Raw genomic sequence first — 24,727 nt, 5'->3', positions numbered from 1 at the left:
CCCCCTTCACACCCCCTGCTTTGGGGGTACTGCTGGAGTCGTCACTTTGCCTGCAACTGCAACCCTGCAGCTTGCCTCAGTTTCCCCCAGACCGGGACAGGCACTGCTCGGCGCGGGAAATACCCTCTGCCCTCCCAGGAGCATGTGACTTTCGATTTTCCTTGAACGCAGCACTTTGTGACTTTGGCGTAAACTTCAGACGCAGCCCCCTTTCCTGTCTTCACATCAAGGAAATAAGTTGAGTTTCGGAGAAACCAGCTGCTGAGAGCACAACAGGCCTTCCGGGCCTGGTCCCTGCCGGCTTGGGCCTTTGAGCCGCTGCTGGTGTGTCCAGGTGAGTGGCTGCCCTCCGGCCTTCTGCCCCTGTTCTGCCACCCCAGCCACACCCAGGGGACTCAGGGCAGCTGGCAGAGGGTGAAGATCCCTTGAGGTGTGGCCTGCTTACACTTGGCCTGGGCATGTGAGGGGGTGGTTAGCCGCAGGGCCTCACGCTGGGGGCTTGGGCTGCAGAGACCCGAGTTAGTTTCCTGGGCTCTAATTCTTCATCTAGAACCAGCTGTTGACGTTGGGGACCAGAGATCCTACAGGTGGAGCATTTGCCTCCATATCATCGGCAAAACTCCAGGTAAGTCATCCCGGCCGGAACAGCACCTGGCCACCATTTCCACGGGTAACCTTGGTCTGATGGAGGAGGACAGAGTCAGGAGGCCACTGGGAAGGACTGGGAGGGGCTGTCATATTGGAATGATGGGTGGTGTCCAGCTGGAAAAGGAAGCAGACATGGCTTGTGGCCACCCTGAGGGAAACAGATTCCCTGCCAGAGTGTCGGCTGAGCGGTTGTGTCCAGGGGACACAGAGATGCCTGCTCAGTCCCTCACCTCCTGCTGAGGCCCCATCAGGGTGACACCCTTGGCTCCAGGAAGCAGAGAATCCTCCAGAGAAAGCAAACATGTGCTCTTCCCCTCCCCCAACTCAGCCCCGTGAATATGAGGGTGGCTCAACAGGGTTGTGAACTTGAACCAAAAAACGCAGATGGTTCCTATCAGGGGGCCCAGGGCAGGCTTGAGCCCCTTGTAGGGGAGCCCAGGTTAAAGGGGGGCCCAGAGAGGTGAAGGAGAAAACAGTCAACCACTGTGTGTCGGCAAGTTGCAGGGACTCTCTGTGCCTCAGTTTGCACATCTGTTAAATGCAGATGCAGATGTTGGCAACTTGCAGGCACCTGGCTCTTGTATCTTGGGTGAGAGGTTGGGAAAAATGTCCCAGGCAGGGGTTCCTGTGGTAAACAACTCCAGGTGAGTTTCATTACACTTGTCTCAGCCAGGGTGGCGAGCACACAGTGGGTGCTTCATTAGGCTTTGCTGAGAGATTAGGGCCAGGGACTCCTGGGATGAAAAAATCTTTGGGTGCCGTGTCTGAAGGCTCTTCTCCTCCAGTGCAGTGCCTCTTTTTCCTTTTCACACCTGTCCTCCAGCGTCATGCAGGTGGCCTTGGCCAGGACACAGGGCACGCAGGCAGCCTGGATGGTGGGAAGTGTACACTCTGAGGCCAGGTGGCCTAGATCCTAGTCCTGGCCCTGCCACCTGCTCTGTGTGTTGTGCGGCCTCAGGCAAGTCACTGCACCTCTCTGTGCATCAGGTCCCAGCTCCACAAATCCTTCACTCATGGGATTCTTATGAAAATTAGGGGAACTAATAGGGTTGACCCTTGAACAGCATGGGGGTTCCAGGCCGAACCCCCATGCAGCTTAAAGTCTGCATAGAACTTTTGACTTCCTCCAAATTAGCTACCAATAGCCTACCATTGACCGGAAACCTTCTGATAACATAGGCAGTATAACATATATTTTGTATGTTGTATGTACTATATACTGTATTCTTACAATCCAGTAATCTAGACAAAATAAAATAGTATGGAGAACATCATCAGGGAAAAGGCATTTACAGTCCTGTGAAAAATCTGTTTGTAAATAGACCTGAGCAGTTCAAATCCCTGCTGTTCTAGGGTCAACCGTAAATCTAGAGTGCTTGGCACATAGTAGGTGCTATATAAGCCTGTTGCTCTAATTATCATTATTAGCTCTAGGTGGTCGGGCTCTGGACTTTGTAGCCTCTGGAGACTCTCCCGGGGACTGCAGCAGTCAGAACTCTCCATGCTGACCTTTCCCTGCCCCAAAGCATAGGGTCAAGGCCGTGGTTATCAAAGGGAGCCAAGTTTGGCACCTCTTTTGCCCCCAGGGACATTTGACAATGTCTGGAGACGTTTTTGGTCATGACTCAGGGGCTGTTGCTGGCATCTAGTAGATATAGGCTAGGAATGGTGCTAAGCACCCCACAATCCCGCAGTGCACAGGACTGCACCCCGCTGTCCCCATGTCTCTATAGGCTCTGTCCTACAGACTCATCTTCTCACCTTCCCCAGCCCCTAAGCCTTTCTTTGTCCCACTTTTATAGCCACTGAGCCTGACATCCAGAGAGGGAAAGCTCCTTGATGAGGTCACACAGCCCTTAAAACCAAGGCAGCAGAGGTTGAGGTTGGGGGGACGGCTCTCCTGCATTGTCCAGGGGATCAACAGACACTTAGCGAGTCTGCTGGATGCAAGGTCCTGTCCCCAACCCCACAATGGGCCTAGCGTTCTGGGCCCTGACAATCAGGAAGTGACTCTTGGGCCAGACTGGGTGAGAGCCCCTAGGGATCCAGCTCAGAACAGTGGATTCCATCTCCCAGAGGGCATTCACTAAAGTGGTGAGTGCAGATTGCTGGGTTGGAGACCTGCGTTCAACTCCTGACTGCCACTTGCAGGCTGCATGATTTTGAACATAACATTAACCTCTCTGAGCCTCAGTTGCTTTAGCTGAGGAATGGGGGTAACAGTTTCCATTTAATGGGGTTGAGGTAAGGTTTAGATTAAATGGATAATGCTCATAGTAAAGTCCCTGGCACTAACCTGTTTGACACGTACTTATTGGAAGGAAGCAGGGGCTCTGGTAGAAAACAAGGTAGCCATAGGCTCTGCCTTGGGGAGGTCAGTCTGGTCAGACACAGAGGAGGCAACAGACCGTGGTCATACGTGGCCATCAGGGCTGTGATGTGGGAGGATGGGCCCTGGGACAACAGCAGAGGTCCCTCATACAGCTTGAGGAGGGAGGAGTGGGAGTCATGGAACACTTCTAGGAGGGGCCAATGGAGGGGACCTGAGGCATGTTGGGCATCTATTATGTATACTCCTTGCTGATATAGGCAGGGGAACAAGACAGAGTCCCCACCCTCATGGTGCTTACATTCAAGCAGGGGGGTAAAGTCCTATGTCAACAAGTTGGTGGATAAATCATATTTTTGGTGGTAAAGAGCAAAAAAGTTGGGTCAGGGATAGAGAGAGAAGGGGAGGTGATTAAAAAAAATTTTTTTAATGTTTTTATTTATTTCTGAGAGAGAGAGACAGATACAGCATGAGCAGGGGAGGGTCAGAGAGAAAGGGAGATACAGAATCTGAAGCAGGCCTCAGGCTCTGAGCTGGCAGTTAGCACAGAGCCCAACATGGGGCTTGAACCCACAAACCGTGAGATTGTGACCTGAGCCAAAGTCAGACACTTAACCAACTGAGCCATTCAGACGCCCCAGGGGAGACGATTTTAGAGAGGGAGGTCAGGGAAAAACCCTTGGAGGAGGAGGTAATATTTAGGCAGAGACTCAAATAAAGTGAGGGAGTTTGAAGGAAGAGTGTCCAGGCAGAGGGAACAGACAGTGCAAAGGCCCTGAGGTTGGACCATGCCTGATTTGATCAAATGACCTGAACAAGCAACGTAAAACCAGGCCCATGTGGCTGGTGAAGATTGAATAAGGATAAAGTGGTGATTGAGCAGATTGTGTAAGGACTTGGGGGCCGCTGTGAGGACTTGGGCTTTAACCCTAAGTAAGGTAGGGGTCCTGGAGAGCTGAGAGCAAGAGAAAGACATGACAACACAATTATAGACCAGGCGCTGTGCTTGGTACTCCGTGAGCTTTATCTCATGGAATCCCCACAATTTGCCGGTATTAGGCACCTTCACTTGTACCAGTTTACAGGTGGGGTCTGGCGAGCTTACCGCTAGGACACAGTAGATCTCTGATTCTATGGTTGGAATCTGATCCCCTGGTGTCAGAGAAAAGATACGAAGGAGCCTGTTGCCACCCATGGCACATTGACAACCACTGTCATTGTGACTTAGAATGTAACCAAGGTGGCACTTTATGAGCTGAAATTGCCTGTGCTACCTCTGTTGGTAGGCAAAGGGGAGTCCCACGATGGCCTGCAGACTGGAGAGCAGGAAACATGGCTTCAGGGGGGACTTGGGGTCTCAGGCAGAGGACTAGGGGTCAGTGAGAGGAGGCTTGGGCAGAGAGGGGCTGGGCCCCTATTCCAGCGGTGCCTCTGACGTCAGGCTGAGGATGGCATATGGAGCCCCCAGGCCTGGCTGGTGCCACTCCCATCCCCTCCCAACCAAGTCCAGTTGGATGGACTCATTTCCTCTGCAGCCTGACTGCCTTAGTCTCCCCTCTGGGATCTCACAATGGACATCTAATTGGGGCTTTTGATGCTCAGAGTCTGTTCTGTGGAATAGTAGACCCTCAAGGCTCTGGTACTTAGGGGTGGGGATAAAACAAAACTAAACGGTCCTCCATGCAGGTCTTCTCAGAGCCTTTGATATGCAATTATGCTTTCCACAGCTTTGGAAAATGTGTTTGACCACTTGAGCCTTTTTCCTTTGAAGTATGTTTGGAGTATCATGTGTCTCTGGAATAGATATAATTGAACCCTACCTTTACCCAAGGAGGATCTTTGAATGGTTGAATTTCAGGTAGATCCTTCTGACCTAGGACCACAGGTTTCCTCCTTTTCCTCCCAGGGCCTAGGCTATGAAAACAAGGCTGGTGTTCCCTCATCTCTCAGTTGAACTGCAAACTCTGGGAAGGCCGAGTTAGCATCTCTGAACTCACATCTCGTGGGGAGGCTGGATGGAGTCAGTCCAGGCAGGACTGGGGTGGAGGGGTCTCGTGGTGGGCTGTCTCCTGGGAAAACCGTGGCATCTGTGGGGACATAGCTCAGGATAGAAACATCTGATCTTCCCGCACATGGCTTACCAGGAGGCTGCAGACTGGCTCAGCTCCTCTGAAAGCAAAGGCTCCACGCTGGCCTGGCCTGCAGTGGTGCTGCGGGGACAAGTATTCCCGCCTCTTGTCTCCCTGGCTTTCCATCTTCTGCCTCCTGCTGTCTACTTCCTCTGGCCTTCCCAGCATCTCTGGCCCAGAGGGTCACTGGAAAGTTGGTCGCTCCAGCTCTCATCCCCCCCGTTTTACTAGTGAGGACAGCCCAGAAAGGCACGGGGAAGCGAGAGCAGACAGAGGGCGGGCAACCCCTGGACCCACCCACCTTGCAGTGCTGTGTTATTATTACGGTTGTCATTATTGACCGTGAGACAGGGAGGTTGTGATAAAGCTGAGCATGCACAGGCAATGGTCCTGCCTGGGGGATACCTTGACCTTTGGTCTGAGGTAGATAATCATGGCTTGTGGTCCTGGACTGGGCCCCAAGGGCCAGCCTCTCCCCAGCCCCCTTCTGCCTTAACCTGTCTCTGGCTACCCATGTTGCACCTGTGGCCACTGCGGGGAGGAGCTTCTCAAACTGTGTTGACGACAATTTCCTGCCACAGCTTCCTGCCCCAGAGACCAGCATCACTACCCCCACCACTCCCCACAGCCCCATGGACAAGCCCCCACCTTGCTGCCTGGTCCTGTGTCCTGTGTATAGGGAACGACTATATGAGTCTGTGAGGCAAGGGTGATGTATTTGGGAGGATAGAGAGGAGTGAGGAGGGTGTACCCAGTGAAGGGCACTGCGTGGATAAAAGTACGGAAGTGAATTTGAAAGAAGNATTGCAAAGCCCAGATGGAGCGGGGGTGGGGGGTGGGGTGGGGGCTTGAAGAACTTAGTTAGAGTCAATGAAGTGGGCAGGAGGGAGCCACAGTAAGTTCTTGAGCAAGCAAGGCTTTGGGGGAAAAACTGCCAAGAAGCAAATTGCAGACCCTAGAGCTCAGCTCATGGGAAACAGACTGTGGGGTTTAGCCAACCACAAACACTATGTGAGTTAGATCTGGATCTCAGATTTTATTAATAGAAACAGCAGGTGGAGATCAAAGGAGGTGATGCCAGCACAAACAGAGAGATCTGAACTAGATAGGTGAACGTGGTTCCATGTTTATAGCCACAGACAGAATGGCCCAAGTAAGGCTACCAGGGCTGGGGAAAGAGAGAGCACAGGAGCCATCAGAGAGGGAGGAGGCACATCAGGGAGCCTGTGAGACCCGGGAGAGCCAAGAAGCTCAAGCAGGAAGAAAGGGTCACTGGTGTCCATCACTCAGGGGACCTAGCATTGAGGAGGGCTTGCCTGGTGCCCACCAGAGGGTGATATCAGTGCTTCCTCTCTGGCCTGGAGAGTATCCCGGTGGGGGTGGGGGGCAGACTGTGAGACTGGATGAGGGTGTGGGAGTCAAGAAAGTAGAACATGGGTGTAGACAGCACTTTCTTTCCTTTTTCAATTATTATTTTTAGTGCCTGGTTTGTCTATAGTTTCCAGCTCCTTTTGTTAAAAAAAAAAAATCCAAGGTATACTTTACATACAGTAAAATTCACCCATTTTAGTGAACAATTCTGTGAGATTTGACAAATGCATATAGCCGAGAAACTACGATCTCAATCAAGATATTGAATATTCTCCCAATTCCTTCATGTCTCTTCTAGTCAATCCTTTCCCGTTGGCCCCCCAGCCTCTGGCAACCACCGAAGCTTTGTTCTCCACTGATACAGTTTTGAATGGAATTATACAGTCTGTAGCCCTTTGAGTTTGGCTTCTTTCCCTCAGCATGATGCCTTGAGATTCATCCATGTGTTGGACATTTCCTTCCATTTTATTTCTGGGTAGTATCCTCTGGTAGTGATGTACCATAGTTATCTACTCATCTGTTGAGATACATTTGTTTCCAAAATTTGGCAGTTGCGAGTAGAGCTGCTATAAACATTTCCTGTGTAGGTTTCTGTGTGAATACAAGTTTCCATTTCTTTAGGGTAAATACCCAGGAACTTTTTTTTTTTTGTGCCTCTTAAACACTCTGATGGAATGGTGACCTATATTTCCGGGGGGTGGGGTGGGGGACACAAATGAGTCTCTGATTAGTCTCCTGTCTATAACTGTTGGGACATCCAGGAACCCCCTCAAGCCTGGGCTTCCTAACCCAAATATCAGGAGCTATCTGGTGAGAATGCAGATTCTGGCTCCTCCTCTGGCTACTCTGACCCAGATCTCACCTGATTCCCATTCCAGTATCTTCCTTTCAGCCCCTGTGCCCATCCTTGCCTGTCCCTGGACACCCAGGGGTAAGGCAGCCTTTTCCAACCCACAAAAGCCTCCCCCCACCCCCGCTTACTTTTGCTTATTTAAAAAAGGCGCCCAAGGATCTTTCCCTGAACATAACCTATGCCTGGGTGGCCCACCTCAGAGAAATGTCTGGAAATTGATATAGGGAGATAAGTTTTATCAATATTATATAAAACTTTCAAATATATACCAAAATGGGAAGAACTGTATACCCATTAACCACCTCATAGTTCTACATTAATATTATTATAGTCACTTTATCACAGTCAATCCTCATTATTAGCAGATTCTATATTTAGCCTACTCGCTAAAATTTATTTGCAACCCCCGAACTAATAATACTCGAGGCCCTTTCGTGGTCACTTAAGAACATACACAGAGAAGCAAGAAATTTGAGTCAATTGAGGTCAAACAAGGTGACACTCTTCTGCCTTTTTGTTATACTTCTCATACTGTAAACAAGTGTCCTCTCTGTTTGGTGCACATTTTTGTGCCTTTTGTTGGTGATTTCACTGTTTAAAGGGCAGTGCAGTGAAGTGCTGTCTTGTATTCCTACCTGCAAGAGGCTGTGATGTGACTTATAGAAAGTCTGGGTTGTCAGATAATGTTACAGTTACAGTACTACTGGCTGGGTATTCAATGTTGAATCAACAAAATATGTGTCTTTAAGCAGAAACAAGGTTAGGTACTGATCAGTTGGTGAAAATACTGACTGGGGGCAGGGGGCTGGCTGGCTCAGTTCGTAGAACATGTGAGTCTTAATCTCGGGGTCATGAGTTCAAGTCCACGTTGGGTGTGGAGCCCACTTAAAAAAATCAACATTATGGGGTGCCTGGCTGGCTCAGTCAGAAGAGCATGCAACTCTTGATCTTGAGGTAGTCAGTTTGAGCCCAACGTTGGGTGCAGAGATTACTGGGAAAAAAAAAAAAAAGTTGTGACCAGAGACTTAAAGGAGCCTAACCTTGGATTTCCTCTAGGAGTAATCATTTAGTATTTGCTAATTCAGTGTTTGCAATGACTTTACAGAACTAATCTGAATAATAAAACTTACGTGTCCGTCTGTTTATCCATCAATGTTATTTATTTATTTATTTTTTGGATACCTTTCAAAGTAAATTACAGCCATCAGAGGTGAATATTTCTGCAAACAGATCATTAACTAGCATTCAACATTTTATGTTTTTTTTAATGAGGGGTCCAAATACAATGAAACGAACAGATTTTAGCACATTCTTAGAAATATTGAGACACTTGTATAACCTAATACTTATCAAGATACCAGCCATTGTACTATCACCCTAGAAAATTGAAACCAGAGGGGCGCCGGGGTGGCTCACTCGGTTAAGCGTCCGACTTCGGCTCAGTCATTATCTCACGGTTCGTGGGTTCCAGTCCCGCGTCAGGCTCTGTGCTGCTAGCTCAGAGCCTGGAGCCTGTTTCAGACTCTGTGTCTCCCTCTCTCTCTCTGACCCTCCCCTGCTCACGCTGTCTCTCTCTCTCAGAAATAAATAAAATATTTAAAAAAGAAAAGAAAATTGAAACCAGATAATTTTAGGTTATCTGCCTTACCAGAGATTTATCTAAATATCCTTAATTCCTTCCCCTCTCCTCATCACACATCTCATTTTACTTATAAAATGGCTGTATCAAAGTTCACGTTGGATTTAAACCCTAATGTATTTCACCAATATCCTATTGGTGGATATTCAGATTAATTTATACTTTCTAGAAATTTGTCCATGAAGGCAGAGGGGGGAGAGCAAAGGGGAATTTCTCAGGCCAAGGGGATTCAGTGGAAAGGAAGGGAAGGTTAATAAAGCAAGGTTCTTTTGAAGAACAAAGCTTGTTCCCTGTGCGTGATGTTCTCTTCAATGATTTTTGAAAAGCTGGTTCCTCCTCATCCTTCTAATCTCAGTTCAAAAGCTACCACCTCAGAGAAGGCGATTGTCCCAGCTACAGTGGCTTCTTCTCTCTCTTAATATTACTCTATTTATTTCCTTTAGAACACTGATCTCAGTCTGTAATTACTATTTGTTGCCTCTTTCCTTGTTTAATGTATCCCCCCTACCCTCAGACTGTTGTCTTCAGGAAAGCAGGAACTGTCTTATCTACTCAACACCCAGCACTGGTCTGAAATTCAACACGTGTTTGGGAAATGTATGAATGATTCCAGGTTCTGGTGTTTGTGGGCCTGTGGGGGGCGGGGGGCGGGGAGGGTGTCCGGGCGCTCTGCAAAGTCAGAGGAGAACTGGGGATTCTCCGGTCTCAGTCTACCTGGCGGGGGCTCCTCTCCAAGTTGATCTGGGCATAAAGCAGGCTCTACACTATTGACACTGATGCCCCTCAAGGTGTCCTCTGCCCAACTCTCTCTGGGCCCAGTGGCCTGAGCTCAAAGAGGCAAGCCGAGATCCTGACGTGCCCTCCCTGTTGTTCTGAACCCGCAGGGTCTGGCGAGGCACAGGGGCGGCGGCGGCGATGCCGGACCCCGCGGCGCACCTGCCCTTCTTCTATGGCAGCATCTCGCGCGCCGAGGCGGAGGAGCACCTGAAGCTGGCGGGCATGGCCGACGGGCTCTTCCTGCTGCGCCAGTGCCTGCGCTCGCTGGGCGGCTACGTGCTCTCGCTCGTGCACGATGTGCGCTTCCACCACTTCCCCATCGAGCGCCAGCTCAACGGCACTTACGCCATCGCTGGCGGTAAGGCGCACTGCGGCCCCGCCGAGCTCTGCGAGTTCTACTCGCGCGATCCCGATGGGCTGCCCTGCAATCTGCGCAAGCCGTGCAACCGGCCGTCCGGGCTCGAGCCGCAGCCCGGGGTCTTCGACAGCCTGCGCGACGCCATGGTGCGCGACTACGTGCGCCAGACGTGGAAGCTGGAGGTGAGAGCGCGGGCCCGAGGGGGCGGACCCGGAGGGGGCGGGGCCCGGGGCGGAGCCGGGGAGAACCTGCCCAAGGGGGCAGGAGAGGCGTGGGGTCTGGGGAGAGCGGTGGCGTTTGCCAGCCTGCGCTTTGCTGTGCTTCGCCGGATTTGGAAGCTGGAGGGGTGGGTGGGGTCCTGGTTGGGGGCAGGACCTAGGAGGCGGCCTCGGAGGGCGGGGCCTGAGCGATGCCTTGGTGCAAGTGTGCCAGACTCGCAGGTGGAGGTCGCGCTGAGCCTGGGCTGGGGGCGGGGCCTGAGAGGACCGTAGGGGCGCTGCCAGCGGAGGCGGGGCTGTGGTCTTCCGCAGCCTCCAGTACTGGACAACTAGCGTCAGATCTTCAAGCTGAAGATGAGCTTGGACCGCCTGTAAGGCGGGGGTCTGGGGCGTGGCCCTAGATGGGCGGGGGAGGGGATNAGAGGCGGGGGGAGGGAGTGGACGGGGAAGGGAGGCTGATGTTGTCCTCAACAGCCTGAACGACTCATTCTAGATGGGCCTAGGGTGAAAGGTCTAATGGGACAGAGGCAATTAGGAAGGTCCAGGAGATGGAAGAGGTTCCTGTGGCCAAGCACTTGGTGATAGATATAACTCTCCTGGCTCCTCCACCCACCCTTCCCTAGGGCGAGGCCCTGGAGCAGGCCATCATCAGCCAGGCTCCCCAGGTGGAGAAGCTCATTGCCACCACAGCTCACGAGCGGATGCCCTGGTACCACAGCAGCCTGAGTCGCGAGGAGGCAGAGCGCAAACTCTATTCGGGCTCACAGACCGACGGCAAGTTCCTGTATGTGGGGCTTGAGGCCTGGGGCTTTAGGGCAGTGAGGCTGGGGCTTGTTGGCCAGAATCCTGGAGGTTGGGGCAGACCTCAGTGTGTAGGTGGACCGCGAGGGGTGCGCCTGTGCTAACACGTGCAATTGGCTAGTGTGTTTCTGAGAGTGCGGAAGGAACATTATAGGAGAAAGGATCTGTGGTGGTTAAGACCCCAGAACTGGATTGCCTGGGTGAGAATCCAGGCTCTGCTACTTATCAGCTCAGGTCGCTGGGCAAGTAGCTGAACTTCTGCCTGCTTGGATTCCCTCTCCTTCATTCAGCAAATCATTACTGAATATCTACTATATGCCAGGCATATTTCAGGCATTGAGGACATGGCAGTGAACAAAACAGACACAAATCCCTTTCCTTGTGGAGCAGGAAGACAAGAATCCAGGGAACCCAGGCTGTGCTACTTTATCAGCTTCTGTCCCCATCGTAGCTCAGCTTTGACCACTTTCATATCTTAAGCCTCCCTGGAAGATGTTTGATAACGAATTCCCCTGCCCCAAAGAAAAGTTTGCAAACTTCCTGCAGAGTTGATGACAATTAACTGGTCTACTGAGGTTAGACTCAGGAGAACCTGGGCCAAGGGCTTTGACCAGCTGTGGGTGCCTTGGATGTCAAGCTTGAAGTCACAGAGGCAGGTACGGGCAGCATGGACCATGGGAGGCCGAGGCTGAGGAAGCAAGGATCAAGTACGGTGTGGAGACTGAGCTAGCACTGAGGTTCAGAACCAGGTGGAGCAGTGACAGTATCAAGGACAGTGGCTTAACACTGGGCAATGTCAAGAGACCAGAAGCAGCTACTTTGAGACAGACTATTGGAAAATTAGGTAAGGCATGCTTTGGACAGAAGCTATTGTAGATTGTTTTTGTGGTTCCTGTAGTCAGTAACTGCTTTCTCAATATGGGGATGGTTAGGGGCTAAAGGTCAAAGCTGTAGGCGTAGAACCTTGCCTGGGGCAGCAGGGAGGGGATCACCCCTGGTGGGTCATGATGCCTGGCACAAGCCCAGAACTGGTCCAGTTCTGAGATAAGGGTTTAGATAGAAAGATGCATGCCATTCAGGCCTGGAATTAAAACCGGGGTCACACTTAACCATTGACCACAGTTGAGAGCTGCTGAAGAGTGGATGGAGTTGTACCTCATGCTGGTTGCTACCAAAGCTTTCTTTATAATCGCAGGGTTTATGGAGTGGTTGATTCAACTTGAAAAGAAACCTGACCCCTGGAAAGGGCCTTCAAGAGTATACTGTTAAGTGTTTCCTAACCTTTTCTGGATCACAGACCCCTGTGGGAATCATACCAAAAATGAACTCCTTTCTCAACCCCAAAACATGTTTACCCCAGAGACTTTGCACAGTGCTCATAGTAGAAGATCATAGTTGAACCTGATCCTCATCCTTGGAGCCCTTTTCAGGTTAAGGACCTCCGAATTAGTTCAGTTGTCTCATTTTACACAAGAGGAGACTGAGGCAGAGGATAAGTGACTTGCTCAGGATGGCACAGATAATCATGTGACAGACCTGGCTGTCAGTCCTGTTAGCAATTAACTGAGTCAGAAATGGATTTGAATCCTGGCTCAACTTCTAACCAATTGTGCAATCTAATGCCTCAGTTTCCTCACCTGCAAAATGGGGACAATAATAGTACCTACCTTGTGGGGAATGCTGTGGTTAAATGACAACTATGTGAAGAATTTAGAACCAGCATCTCAATAAATGGTAGCTCTTATATTTATCACTGTTATCAGGTTCTGTATATTTGGAAGCGGAGATACACGTTGATTTCTTAGCCTGTACTTCTAGCTTAAGTTTGAACAGCAAAGACAAAGAACTGCTACCACCTACTGGGTTTTTTTGGTAAATAAAGTGGAATTTGTGGCATTGAAATCTATACGGTGGCCACACCAGTGTCTTTGCCTTGTGGTTATTATGTGGGAATTGGTTGCTGTTCTTTTATTTTTATTTTTGTTAATGTTTATTCATTTTTTGAGAGCCAGAGACAGAGCGAGAGCAGGGGAGGGGTAGAGACAGAGGGAGGCAGAGAATCTGAAGCAGGCTCCAGGCTCTGAGCTGTCAGCACAGAGCCCCACATGGGGCTTGAACTCACAAACCGTGAGATCATGACCTCAGCTGAAGTCGGACGCTTAACTAACTGAGCCACCCAGGCACCTCTGTCGTTGTTCTTTTATGAACTCACATATCTCTTTCCAAAGAGAGTGTTATCAGTTAGCCTTTGCTATGTAACAAACCATCCTAAAATGTCATGGCTTAAAACAACATTATTTATTACCCCCTTGATTCAGTGGATTGGCAGTGTGGGCCAATCAACTGGGTGATTCTTGTACTGGTTTCTTTTGAGTTCGCTTATGTGGCTGCAGTCAGACGTGGTGGGGTGTGCACTGGGGCTGGATGATCTAGGATGGCCTCACTTATATGTCCGGCAGTTGGCAGGCTGGGGTGCCTGGTTCTTCTTCCTGGGGCATCTCCAACAGACTAACCTGGACTCATTCCAATGGTGGCAGGAAAAGCAAGCCAGGGAAAGAGAGCCCAGTGCGCAACCACTTTCCAAGCCTCACCTGGTGTCATGTCTGCTAATGTCTTACTGGCTAAAGCGAGTCATGTGGTCAGGCCCAGATTCAGGAGATACAGAAGGAGATTCCACTTTTTTCCCCTTTTATTTATTTATTTTGAGAGAGAGAGAGAGCATGCACACATGGGAGGGGCAGAGAGAGAGGGAGAGTGAGAATCCCAAGCTCTGCACTGACAGATGCAGGGCTCCATCATGACCTGAACCAAAATCAAGAGTCAGCTGCTTAACTGAGCCCCCAAGGCACCCTGAGACTCCATCTGTTGATGGGAAGGAACACCTAATATTGTGATGTGTTTTCAATTTTCCATACACGTTTGCTGGTGAGTGCTGGCTGTTGAGTTTCTGTTGTCAGTTCAAAACTTAAGATGTTGACCTGAGGGAGACTTTTTTCACTCCCTCAGGAGAGAAAGAAACCTAGTAATTAGAGACCATAACCTCCAGGCTACCCCACCGGTCTAGGTATGGAAGTGCTTTTCTGTGGAACATTTGCATTTTAGTTTGTTGTGGGTTCTCTTCTCTGCTATTTGGGGCTCCCCTATCACCCTGTACCTTGGTTTCCTATCTCTTCAGGCACCGTTAGTTGTGGGCCAGACTAGGAACCGTATCTTCCTTCAGTGCATGTTCTCTGGGGAACTTGCTGCCCCCCATCCCACTCTCAGGTTTTGCCATGGGAATTTAGAGGCTATTTTCCCATCCCTTTGGCCTAAGGGAACGTTTGATTACAAGGTGGGCTCACATCTCTCTTGTTTACCACTGTATCCCTGTCCTTAGAACAGTGTCTGGCACGTGGTTAACACTCAGTAAACATTTGTCCAGTGAATGAATATCCGTGGGCAGGGCCCAAGCCCTGTCAGAGAGTTTACCCCACCTGCAGGCCATCTCATATCTACTTCCTGCTGCCCCCCACCAGCCAGCTCTTCCGCAGTGCAGTGCAGTTCCTCAGATTATAGGCCAGCTGCCTACAGCTTGGTGTACAAGGCCTGAGACCCCCAGGACCAGTTGCTGTCCATCCTCCATTGGAAATGTACACTTAACTCTGGAGTAGAGTTTTGTGCCAATGACTCAAACAAAATTGTTTTGGGGAAGGTTATGATTGGATTTACTGTGGGATGAGAGAGTGCAGGCATCTGGCTCTAAGTTGCGCCTCTGTGTGTGTGTGTGTGTGTGTGTGTGTGTGTGTACAGGTTCTTACCATACAAAGCTCCCATTCTTTGAGGGGCTCAATTCCCATTCATAGACCAGGAAGATATGTGTATTTATTTTAGCAAATTTCCAGCAGAGGACAATCAAAGGTCTCACTGTGTTAAAGGCCAGTCTGTTACAGTAACTAGCGGGTCTATTGTGATGACAAGGTGACTTGTTCTGATTTGTGCAAAGGTGCCCCGAGAGCTAGCCATGGAATTGAGCTTACCTCTGTTGTTCTTCATGTTCTTGGCTTTCTCTCCCCAAGAGAATATTTTAAGTCTGCCTGCAGGGACTTCTGTGGCCTCTGTGAGTGGCTGAGTGTCCCCCCTGGATGGCTGCGTGTCCTCTGTGGAAGGCCACATACTCAGCCATAGAGGACCAGGTGTCTGCCTGTGGCTAGCTCAGTGTTCTCCCCTGGATGGCCATGTGTTCCGCTGTGGGTGGCTGAGTATCAGGCTATTCAGGGCTGAGTGTTCACCGTGGGAAGCCCAGTATTCCCCTGTGGATGGTCACAGATTGGCGCTTGGACAACTGTGTCTCCCTGTGGACACTGCCACTCCCCTCTCATTTCCCTCCCTGACTCCACCCCACCATCTGTTACCAGTAGGTCTGGAGGTTGAGTGGAGTCTGACCTTGGCTCCCCTAGTCCCTGACACTTCTCCATGACACTGTCAGGGGCAGGGCCCGTGTGTGTGTGTGTGTGTGTGTGTGTGTGTGTGTGTGAGAACTGGGGCCCAGCAGGGGATCACCACAGGAGTGGCCAGGTGGTTATAGGGGTGATACCCCCTCCTTTCCCCTGCCAGGTTGAGGCCCCGGAAGGAACAGGGAACTTACGCACTGTCCTTGATCTATGGGAAAACCGTGTACCACTACCTCATCAGCCAGGACAAGGCAGGCAAATACTGTATTCCTGAGGGGACGAAGTTTGACACGCTCTGGCAGGTAAGCTGCCCATCCACCTTGTTGTTGAGAGGACGTGATGGGGGGTAGCTTAGGGTTCTGGGGAAGGGAGGAGCCCAGGCCCTGACGCTGCCTCCCTGCAGCTGGTAGAGTACCTGAAGCTGAAGGCTGATGGGCTTATCTACTGCCTGAAGGATGCCTGCCCCAACACCAGTGCCAGCGCCAGCTCAGGTGAGTGGGGCGGTGGGGGACAGGGGTGAGCGGAAGACCCCGTGCCCCACCCCCTCACTGTCGCTTCTGCTCCCCCAGAGGCTGCTGCTCCCACACTCCCAGCTCACCCATCCACGTTCAATCATGTGAGTTAGCTGGCATCTCAAAGTTGGGTCATGAGGGATGGAGCTGGGCAGGTGGGTGATGGGTCCTGTTCCCAGGGCGAGGCTGGGCTGGAGAGTAGGGCTGCCATGGAACAGAAGAGGGTCCCCCTCAGAATCGTCCCTGGGAGTCCTCAGAGAATATGGGTTTCAGGGGCTGGGTACCCTCAGCTCAGGCCCTGCTGACCCTTGCTGATCCATGACCTTTAGGCTCAGAGACGGATTGACACCCTCAACTCAGATGGATACACCCCTGAACCGGGTGAGCTGACAGAGATGGAGGTGTATGTGTGGGGTTCATGCCAGGCTGTGATCAAGGTCCCTGGCTGGGCTCCAGGGAGTGGCAGGGGAGGGATGTGTGCCAGGCCTGACTTGTGCACATGCTGTGACTGCAGACATGCACGTGGGTACATATCTATCACACCTGCCTGTGCTTGTGCACAGGGTGCATGTGGACATTCAGGGGAGTACATCTGGCTATGCCTGAGCCACAGACACACATTTGTTCAGCACCTGCTATGTGCCAGTCATGCCCCACGCTCATGTGTGTCTGAGCTTGTTGAATGCTTCTGCCATGCCGTATGAGTTAGCTATGGCAATTATTCTCAGTTTACAGATGAGAAAGGAGGGCAAGTAACTTAATTAATTGCTGGCAGTAAGGCAATAGCAGGCCTGGGATTTGAACCCACGCAGGCAGGCGCTACAGCCCATGTTCCTAAAATGCTAATGTGCTTGATGTGTAGATGCAAGCCTATCCCGTGTGTGTGCACTGAGAACATACATGATTGCATGTGCACACAGAGGCTCACCTGTGGGGCCCTTGTAAACATGGCTATGTGGTGCATCCATAGACACGGGCAGGCATGGACACAGGTGCACACACTCAGTGCACACACATGCACAGAGGCGTGTACTGTAGCCGGCACACTAACAGTTACTCATGCAGATGTGCCTTTGGACCCCCATCACACACAGATGTGGGTACATATGTGTGAACGCATGGGCACACATGGCTACATGTGCACATAGATGCATACGCCTTTAGAGTCCACTTGGATGTGGCTTCCCAGTTCCCCCCAGATGGGACCAGGAGTGTACACAAGTGCATGCATGCACACGAACACATGCGTGTACCCTTGTGCCTGTGCATGCTCTGGATGGTGCAGAGCTGTCTGGGGTGTGTGCGTCACGCGCACCAAGGCTGCCATGCCCTCCCCATCCCCCGTCCCCCTGCCTCATCCTGACTTGGGAGTGCACACCTGTGTGTGTATGCCCAGCCCGCCTAGTGTCCGCAGAGAAGCCGCGGTCAATGCCCATGGATACAAGTGTGTATGAGAGCCCCTACAGTGACCCTGAAGAGCTCAAGGACAAGAAACTCTTCCTGAAGCGTGAGAACCTCCTCATGGCTGACATAGAACTTGGCTGCGGCAACTTTGGCTCAGTGCGTCAGGGCGTCTACCGTATGCGCAAGTATGGCTGCTCCTGCCGTGGTTTGGGGAACCACCTGGTGGGGGGCAGAGGAGGGTGTGGCCTTGCCAGGCCTTGGGGCAATGGGGGCAGGACATGATATCAGTTTGCCTGGGAGACAGACCCTATGCCAGGAAAGTACATACTAGGGGGTTGTCTAGGAGGGCTCGGGGTCAGCACCTGAGAGGGTATGGGTGAAGCAGGCTGGGACAGGGAGAGGATGGGCTGAGCTGCAGTTGCAAAAGAAGCCTTAACCATTCCCGGGGAGCTGTAGAGGGATTCCCCTTGTTGCCTCGCTACAAGTTAATTGCTTACTGGATACAGGCAGCCCCTGGGGAGTGTGTAACTTTGCAGTGTTTTTCTCAGTGAGGGGCAGTCCTCGGTGAGGGACTTGGCAGCGAGCTGTCCCTAGCCTACACTCCTGGCACCCAAGGAAGTGTGTGCCTGGGCCCTGAAGGGAGATCCAGTATCGATCCCACATACCCAGAGAGAAGAAAGGGAGGTTGGGTGGGCACGAGGGGCCGAGCAGGGCCCTGCTGGCTCAGGTGCGCATCACGGCAGGAAGCAGATTGACGTCGCCATCAAGGTGTTGAAGCACAGCACGGAGAAGACAGACAAGGACGAGATGATGCGCGAGGCGCAGATCATGCACCAGCTGGACAACCCCTACATCGTGCGTCTCATCGGTGTCTGCAAGGCCGAGGCCCTCATGCTCGTCATGGAGATGGCCGGCGGCGGGCCCCTGCACAAGTTCCTGCTTGGGAAGAGGTGAGCCCCAGCTGGGCTGGCCATCTGGAGCTTGCGGGCCCAGCAGGCCTATCTGTCACTTACGTATGTGCTCCAGCCACCAGGGCACACTCGCTTTCACACAACTGTAGACACACTCACTCCTGCCATCCTGCACACCCACACTCACTCCCATGGGGCAGGGCTGTTACCAGCACAGCCGTCAGAGTTTGACCTGCAGCTCTGCCGCTAACTAGTGTGACACCGGGCAGGTCTCTCAGTTTGTCCGTGCCTCAGTTTCCTCACTGGTACCGCAGTGCTCTTGTGAAGGGCTCTTGTGAGGCTTGCATGAGTTGATATTTATAAAGTGCTTATAACAGTGTCTGGCCCTGCTTGTAAGAGCTTTAGTTTTGCCCTCGTGAAATTGCCCATAGTCGATTGTCTTTGACCTAAAGCAGGGTCAGCAAACTGTAGCCCATGGTGTCTTTGGTACTGCATGGTTTTGCATTTTTTTAAAAATATTTTTATTTATTTCTAGGAGAGAGAGAGAGAGAGACAGCGTGAGCAGGGGAGGGGCAGAGAGAGAGGGGACAGACTCTGAAATAGGCTCCAGGCTCTGAGCTGGCAGTCAGCACAGAGCCCGACGCGGGGCTCGAACCCACGAACCACGAGATCATGACCTAAGCGAAAGTTGGACGCTTAACCGACTAAGCCACCCAGGCGCCCCTGCATGGCTTTGCATTTTTAAAGGTTGTACAAGAAAAAAAAAAAAAAAGAAAGAAACAGAAGAATATGTAGCAGAGACCACATGTGACCTGCAGAGGCTACAATATTTACTATCCTGCCCTTCACAGAAAAAAATCTGACTCTCAATCTAAAAGAAATTGCGATTTCATTGTGTTTCCTCATGCCTCAAAGCCTCACTCTCATAGACAGTCTTTTACACTCACTGAGGCGTGTGACCCTCAACTCATGTTCTTGCTGGTGCACGTACATTCACAGCGTACTCTAGCTCGTGCTTTCATGGTGCATCCTGGCTCATACATTCAGTTATCCTGAAGGTTTTCGTTGGGCAAGCTCTCTGTAATCGGGACTATTACCAGCGCTTGGGGCTCATCAGTGAACAAAAGAGACAAAGATCTCTGTCCTATATTCTGGTTGGGAAAAAGAGGCTTTCAATAATAATTATAATACAATATAGAGTATGCTGGAAGAGAAGTAGTATAGAAAAGAGGATTGGGAGTGTTAGGGTAGGAGGTAAAAAGTGAGAAGGTGACATTGTGCAAACTGAGGGGGGCAGCCAAGTGCAGTTGTGGGGGAAGAAGCCAGTGCAAAGGTCCTGAGGTGTGTCTGTGCCCTCTGTGGTGAGGGAAATGTGAGGAAGGTTCTGTGGCTGCAGCAGAGTGAGTGAAGAGGAGCAGGGAGCTGATGTGGGTAGGGAGGTGATGGGGCAGGTCATGCAGGGCCTTGTGGGCCTCGGGGAGACCTTGGACTTTTACCGTGAGTGAGGTGGGAGCCCTGGGAGGCTCTGAGCAGAGGGAGTAGCAGGACGGGGCTCCTGTGGTCGGAGGGACAGGCCATGGGGAGTGGGGGGTCGTGGTGACTGTTCCTTCTGGTCCAGGCTGATGACGATGAGGGCTGGACTGGGGTGGCAGAGGCAGAGGTGGAGAGAAGTAGAAGGATTCTGGAAGGATCTGAAGGCAGAGCTGCCAGGGTGTGCTGACAGATTAGAGGTCAGATGAGAGAAAGAGGCGCTGAGGGCAAGGCTGGTGCTTCTGGCCCAAGTCAATGAAAGGATGTGGCTGCTGGGGAAGAAGGGGGACAGTGGCAGTGGGCGGGGGTGGGGCGAGAGCTGGGTGTGTATGAGAACAACCAGGAACTTAGCTTTGTCTTGATTTTATTATTTTCAAATTTATGTACTAATTTTGATAGAGACAAGAGTAGGAGAGGGACACACACACACACACACACACGCACACAGAGAGAGAAAGAGAGAGAGGAAAGAGAGAATCCCAAGGAGGCTCCACACCCAGCACAGAGCCTGACATGGGGCTCAATCTCACAACATTGGGATCATGACCTGAGCTNGCAGATAATTGAATAAGTTTGGGAATCATAGTACGTGGGAGAAATTGAAAGTCTGGAGACTAGAGGAAGATAGGAGGCTTTGCCTCTTCTGTTCACCCCCGCCCCCACCGTCTCCCCAGCCCTGTGCCTGGCACACAGCAGATGTTCAACAAGCACCTGTTGGCCACATACTCAGCTGGGTCAGAGGATTGGGCTTTGCTCCCTTGGGAACTCGGGCCGTCCCCTCCCAGCTGACCCTGCTTTCCCCCGCACCCCAGGGAGGAGATCCCAGTCAGTAATGTGGCGGAGCTGCTACACCAGGTGTCCATGGGGATGAAGTACCTGGAGGAGAAAAATTTTGTGCACCGTGACCTGGCGGCCCGCAACGTCCTGCTGGTCAACCGGCACTATGCCAAAATCAGTGACTTCGGCCTATCCAAGGCGCTGGGTGCCGACGACAGCTACTATACTGTGAGCCCCCACCCCTCTGGCAACCAGGTGGATGGGGTTGGAGGGTGGAGGGTCCCTGAGCCCTGCCCTGGCAACATCTCCCCATTCTCAGGCCCGCTCGGCAGGGAAGTGGCCGCTCAAGTGGTATGCGCCGGAGTGTTTCAACTTCCGCAAGTTCTCCAGCCGCAGTGATGTCTGGAGCTATGGGGTCACCATGTGGGAGGCCTTCTCCTATGGCCAGAAGCCCTACAAGGCAGGCATGGGCAGAGGCGGGCGGACAGGTGGCTGGGTGGGAAGGTGGGGTGAGGGCGGGGTGGCCTTGGTTACTCACATTGCACTTGGCTCTGGCTTGAGCAGAAGATGAAGGGCCCCGAAGTCATAAGCTTCATCGAGCAGGGCAAGAGGATGGAGTGCCCGCCAGACTGTCCACCTGAAATGTACACACTCATGAGTGACTGCTGGATCTACAAGTGAGTGCCAGTGGGTGGCAAGGGTACCTGGCTGAACTGACGCTTGGGCCTGGGGCCAGAGGTCATGGTGCCCAATAGTCCAGAACTCATCCCATCCAAGACTCACTCAGTTCACAGCCTCCCACACCCAGTAGCTTTACTCTCTGCACCTACGCTAAATGCCTCAACACATGGACCCTATAGTACTCCAATGGGCGAACACCCCAACACTCTACCTGTAAACACCTAGTGCTCCAGCATCTAAAACCTCGGGCCCCCCGCCAGCCAACACTCAACACGTTGATCCTGCAATACTCAAACAAGGCAGTACTCTTTTACCCAAAATATAGTACCAATGGTCAGGGCATGTCATAGTACTCCACTCTAATTCCTCAGTCCCCCACTGTCCAGCATTCAACACCTATTTACCCTGACAGGCCAACACTACAGCACCCAAATACTCAGTGCATTCAAAACCTCCACCTCTGCCCAGTGTTCAAGCTCAACACGTGAACAGCCCAACTTTTAACACCATCAGTATTTCAACTTCCCATCAGACAATAGGCAATATGCACCCGAACAAGATACTGTTCTACACTGAGCCATGCAATGCATGGATATTTCAACATGTTGGATACTCCAACATCCATTATTCCATTGGCCAGCACCTATGACATTGACACCTAAACACCCAAGCAACCCAATATATAGATATTCTATTTATTATAAATAATAAATGATCAGTCTATCCAACGCGTGTTAACCTGGTCTCCATTGGGAAATACTCAGTAAACCAACACCCCAATACTGAAAGAGGCTCACATCCAACACTATACATGGATATTCCATACACAGTACCATTAATGGCCCAACTCTCCACTAGCTGAACCCACCAACAAGGCTCCAGTGTTCTGCCAGATGAGTGAGAGGCAGTGTACTTGCACCCATGAAAGCCCACACCTAGCATCCAAATACACTGGCCCTTGGCACATGTGCAGTACCCCAGCATTCAGTATCACAGGCCCCCTTCATTGATAGTTGTAACCCCAACACTCACTGAATTCAGTTCCCTAAGTCTTCACCAGTTAACGCTCAACAGATGGTTCCCCCAACATCCTGTATGTCGGCAGCTCTTCTATTACATGGTACACAACCACCTGAATTCTAGTACTCTCACACCCCAAATCGTCTCCATTACCAAAAACTCCATCACCCTGACAGCCCCACTGATTTTATTTTTTTAATGTTTATGTATTTATTTCGAGATAGACAAAGCCAAGCAGGGGAGGGGCAGAGAGACAGGGAGAGAGAGAGAGAGAAAGAGAGAGAGAGAGAATCCCAAGCAGGCTCTGCGCTCTCAGTCCAGAGCCTGTTGTGGGGCTTGAGCTCACCAACCGTGAGATCATGACCTGAGCCGAAACCAAGAGCCGGATGCCTTACTGACTGAGCCACCCAGGTGCCTCCCCACCCACGCACTGATTTTCTGAGCCTCTTGCGTGTCTGCCCTCCAGCTGAGGCTGGGTTCTGAGGATGTGGTCAGTGGCTCGGATCTACCCAACCCCCCCACAGGTGGGAGGACCGCCCAGACTTCCAGGCTGTGGAGCAGCGCATGCGGACCTACTATTACAGCTTGGCGAGCAAGGCTGAGGGGGCTCCAGGGCCTGGAAAGGGAGCGGAGACTGCTCTTGCCTGAGTGCCAGCCTGCCTGGGGCCTGTGAGCCTCGATGCCCCAGCTTCAGCCCCCACCCTAGGACCTCCAGTCTGGCTCCGTCACTTCAGCTTTCCTGCCCAAACCAGCTGGGCTGTCTGTAGTAAGGCAGGCAGCTGAAGCCTCAGGGTAATACTGACCTAGCTCTCCCCACCTGGTCACCCGTCCTCTCTGGCTGGGGGAGGAGGGAGGGCCCTGGGAGGGTGGGGTTGCATAGCCTGCTCTTGGGCTGGTATCTACTGGGGATCCCTGAGCTGAGGGAGCATTGCTTACAGTAAGCACCCTCCTTCCTCTGGCGCCTGGAGGGGAAGACTCTGGGAATTCTCAGGTGGCAAGACCTCAATCATTTAAATAAACTCAGCTTCTCTCTTGTTTGAGTCTCTCATCTTTTCTGCCGTGAGAGGGTGGAGGGTGACCAGGAATGGGGGTGGGTCATTGGAAGGGGTCAATGAGAAGTGCCTGAGCACAGCTTTTGTGTGGTCCTGGACGTGGGCCCCAGGGTCTGGGCATCTGGTTTTCCCACTTTTCTCCCCTGGGGACATCTTTGTGTGAGGAGCTGTGGCAGAGTTGGGGGACTGAGGTAGGTACACTGCTGGGCCTCAGCTTCACTGTCTTTGTGGATTGTGTGAGATGGGCGCTCTCCATGCCGGCTGCCTGTTAGCATCACCTGGAGCGATTTTCACAAACGCCAATCACCGCTCCCCCACGCCCCAACACGGGTGCATTTTAAAGTGTCTTCAGGTGATTCTATCACCTAACACCCTACTCAACGGCCCCACCTTCTTCCCTGGACACAGAGAGTCACAGCCGGGACCTTCATCACCTAGTGTCCCAAGTGCTGGCTTAGTCCTGCTAAGTCTTGTCCCCAAGCTCTTGCTGCTCTAGTTTCCCCACGTGGAAAATTGGGATGTTGGAGCATAGAACCCACCAGGTGAGGTGAAATGGAGCCAGGCTTCTGCACTTCTTTTCTGAACTTGCTTCCCTTTGCTCAGCTGTGACTGGCCCCATCCCCAGTTCCCAGCCATTGCCTCATTCTCTTGGCTTGGCCCGCTAGAGCGACTGCCTCAAGGGCAGCCATGAAACCCACTCAGAGCCAGGGAAAGGCAAGGAGATATTCTGTGGCTTCTGGGAAGGCAAGTTTTTTCTTTTTGTGGCTGTTTTGTGGAACTATGGGGGAAGGATGGGGGTTTTATCTGCTGTGTGGCGTGGGAACATGAGGCCAGGTGGGTGACGCCGGTGAGAAAACCCCAGAGCCAGGACATTGACATTGAGATTATTAACTTAGGTACAGACTTTAACTGGTTTCACCATTTACTGTTGAATTTTAATAATTTATATGTAAGCTTCATATTAGCATATTCTTAAATTAAATTTGTACTCCATATGGAAGGTAATTCAGAGAACCCCCGGCTGTGCCTTCAGCCTTGGGCACTCCAAGACTCTTGGTTATGTACGTTCATTTGCAGAGCAAGCCTGGAATGGTTGGGAGTTGTTTGAGGGTCCCCAAGCCCTGGGAGACCATCTCTTCCTGTGTTTAGATTCAAAATAGACAGACACCGATTGTAAAGATAAACACATGAGCTTGAATTATTTTGTCCTTCTGGATGACCATTTGGAGATTTTGTGATTACAATTTAAAACAGGGAAGCCTTGAAGCCACAACGTGTAAGACTTTT

The 24,727-nt window shown here is 51.6% G+C and overlaps 1 protein-coding gene across 2 annotated transcripts; it reads left to right on the top strand.

Moving 5' to 3' along the window:
• Positions 1–171: 171 nt before the first annotated feature.
• Positions 172–23,423, top strand: ZAP70 (zeta chain of T cell receptor associated protein kinase 70). 2 transcript variants are annotated; one of them, XM_077749312.1, is made up of 14 exons: positions 172–334; positions 551–625; positions 9,854–10,286; positions 10,946–11,106; positions 15,717–15,855; positions 15,957–16,044; positions 16,123–16,169; positions 16,395–16,446; positions 17,462–17,654; positions 18,213–18,419; positions 20,723–20,915; positions 21,007–21,147; positions 21,252–21,364; positions 22,913–23,423. In XM_077749312.1, exons 3-14 carry the CDS (start codon positions 9,885–9,887, stop codon positions 23,034–23,036), a joined length of 1,860 nt encoding a protein of 619 aa, XP_077605438.1. In that variant the 5' UTR covers positions 172–334; positions 551–625; positions 9,854–9,884; the 3' UTR covers positions 23,037–23,423. The 2 variants fall into 2 exon arrangements, with proteins under 2 accessions (XP_077605438.1, XP_077605436.1); XM_077749310.1 differs by lacking the exon at positions 551–625.
• The last annotated feature ends 1,304 nt before the right edge of the window (positions 23,424–24,727 follow it).

This window comes from Crocuta crocuta, unplaced genomic scaffold (genome assembly GCF_008692635.1).
Source record: "Crocuta crocuta isolate KB4526 unplaced genomic scaffold, BGI_CrCroc_1.0 scaffold118, whole genome shotgun sequence".
In the NCBI taxonomy this organism is placed as follows: domain Eukaryota; kingdom Metazoa; phylum Chordata; class Mammalia; order Carnivora; family Hyaenidae; genus Crocuta; species Crocuta crocuta.
This window is presented reverse-complemented; position numbering and strand designations above follow the sequence as displayed.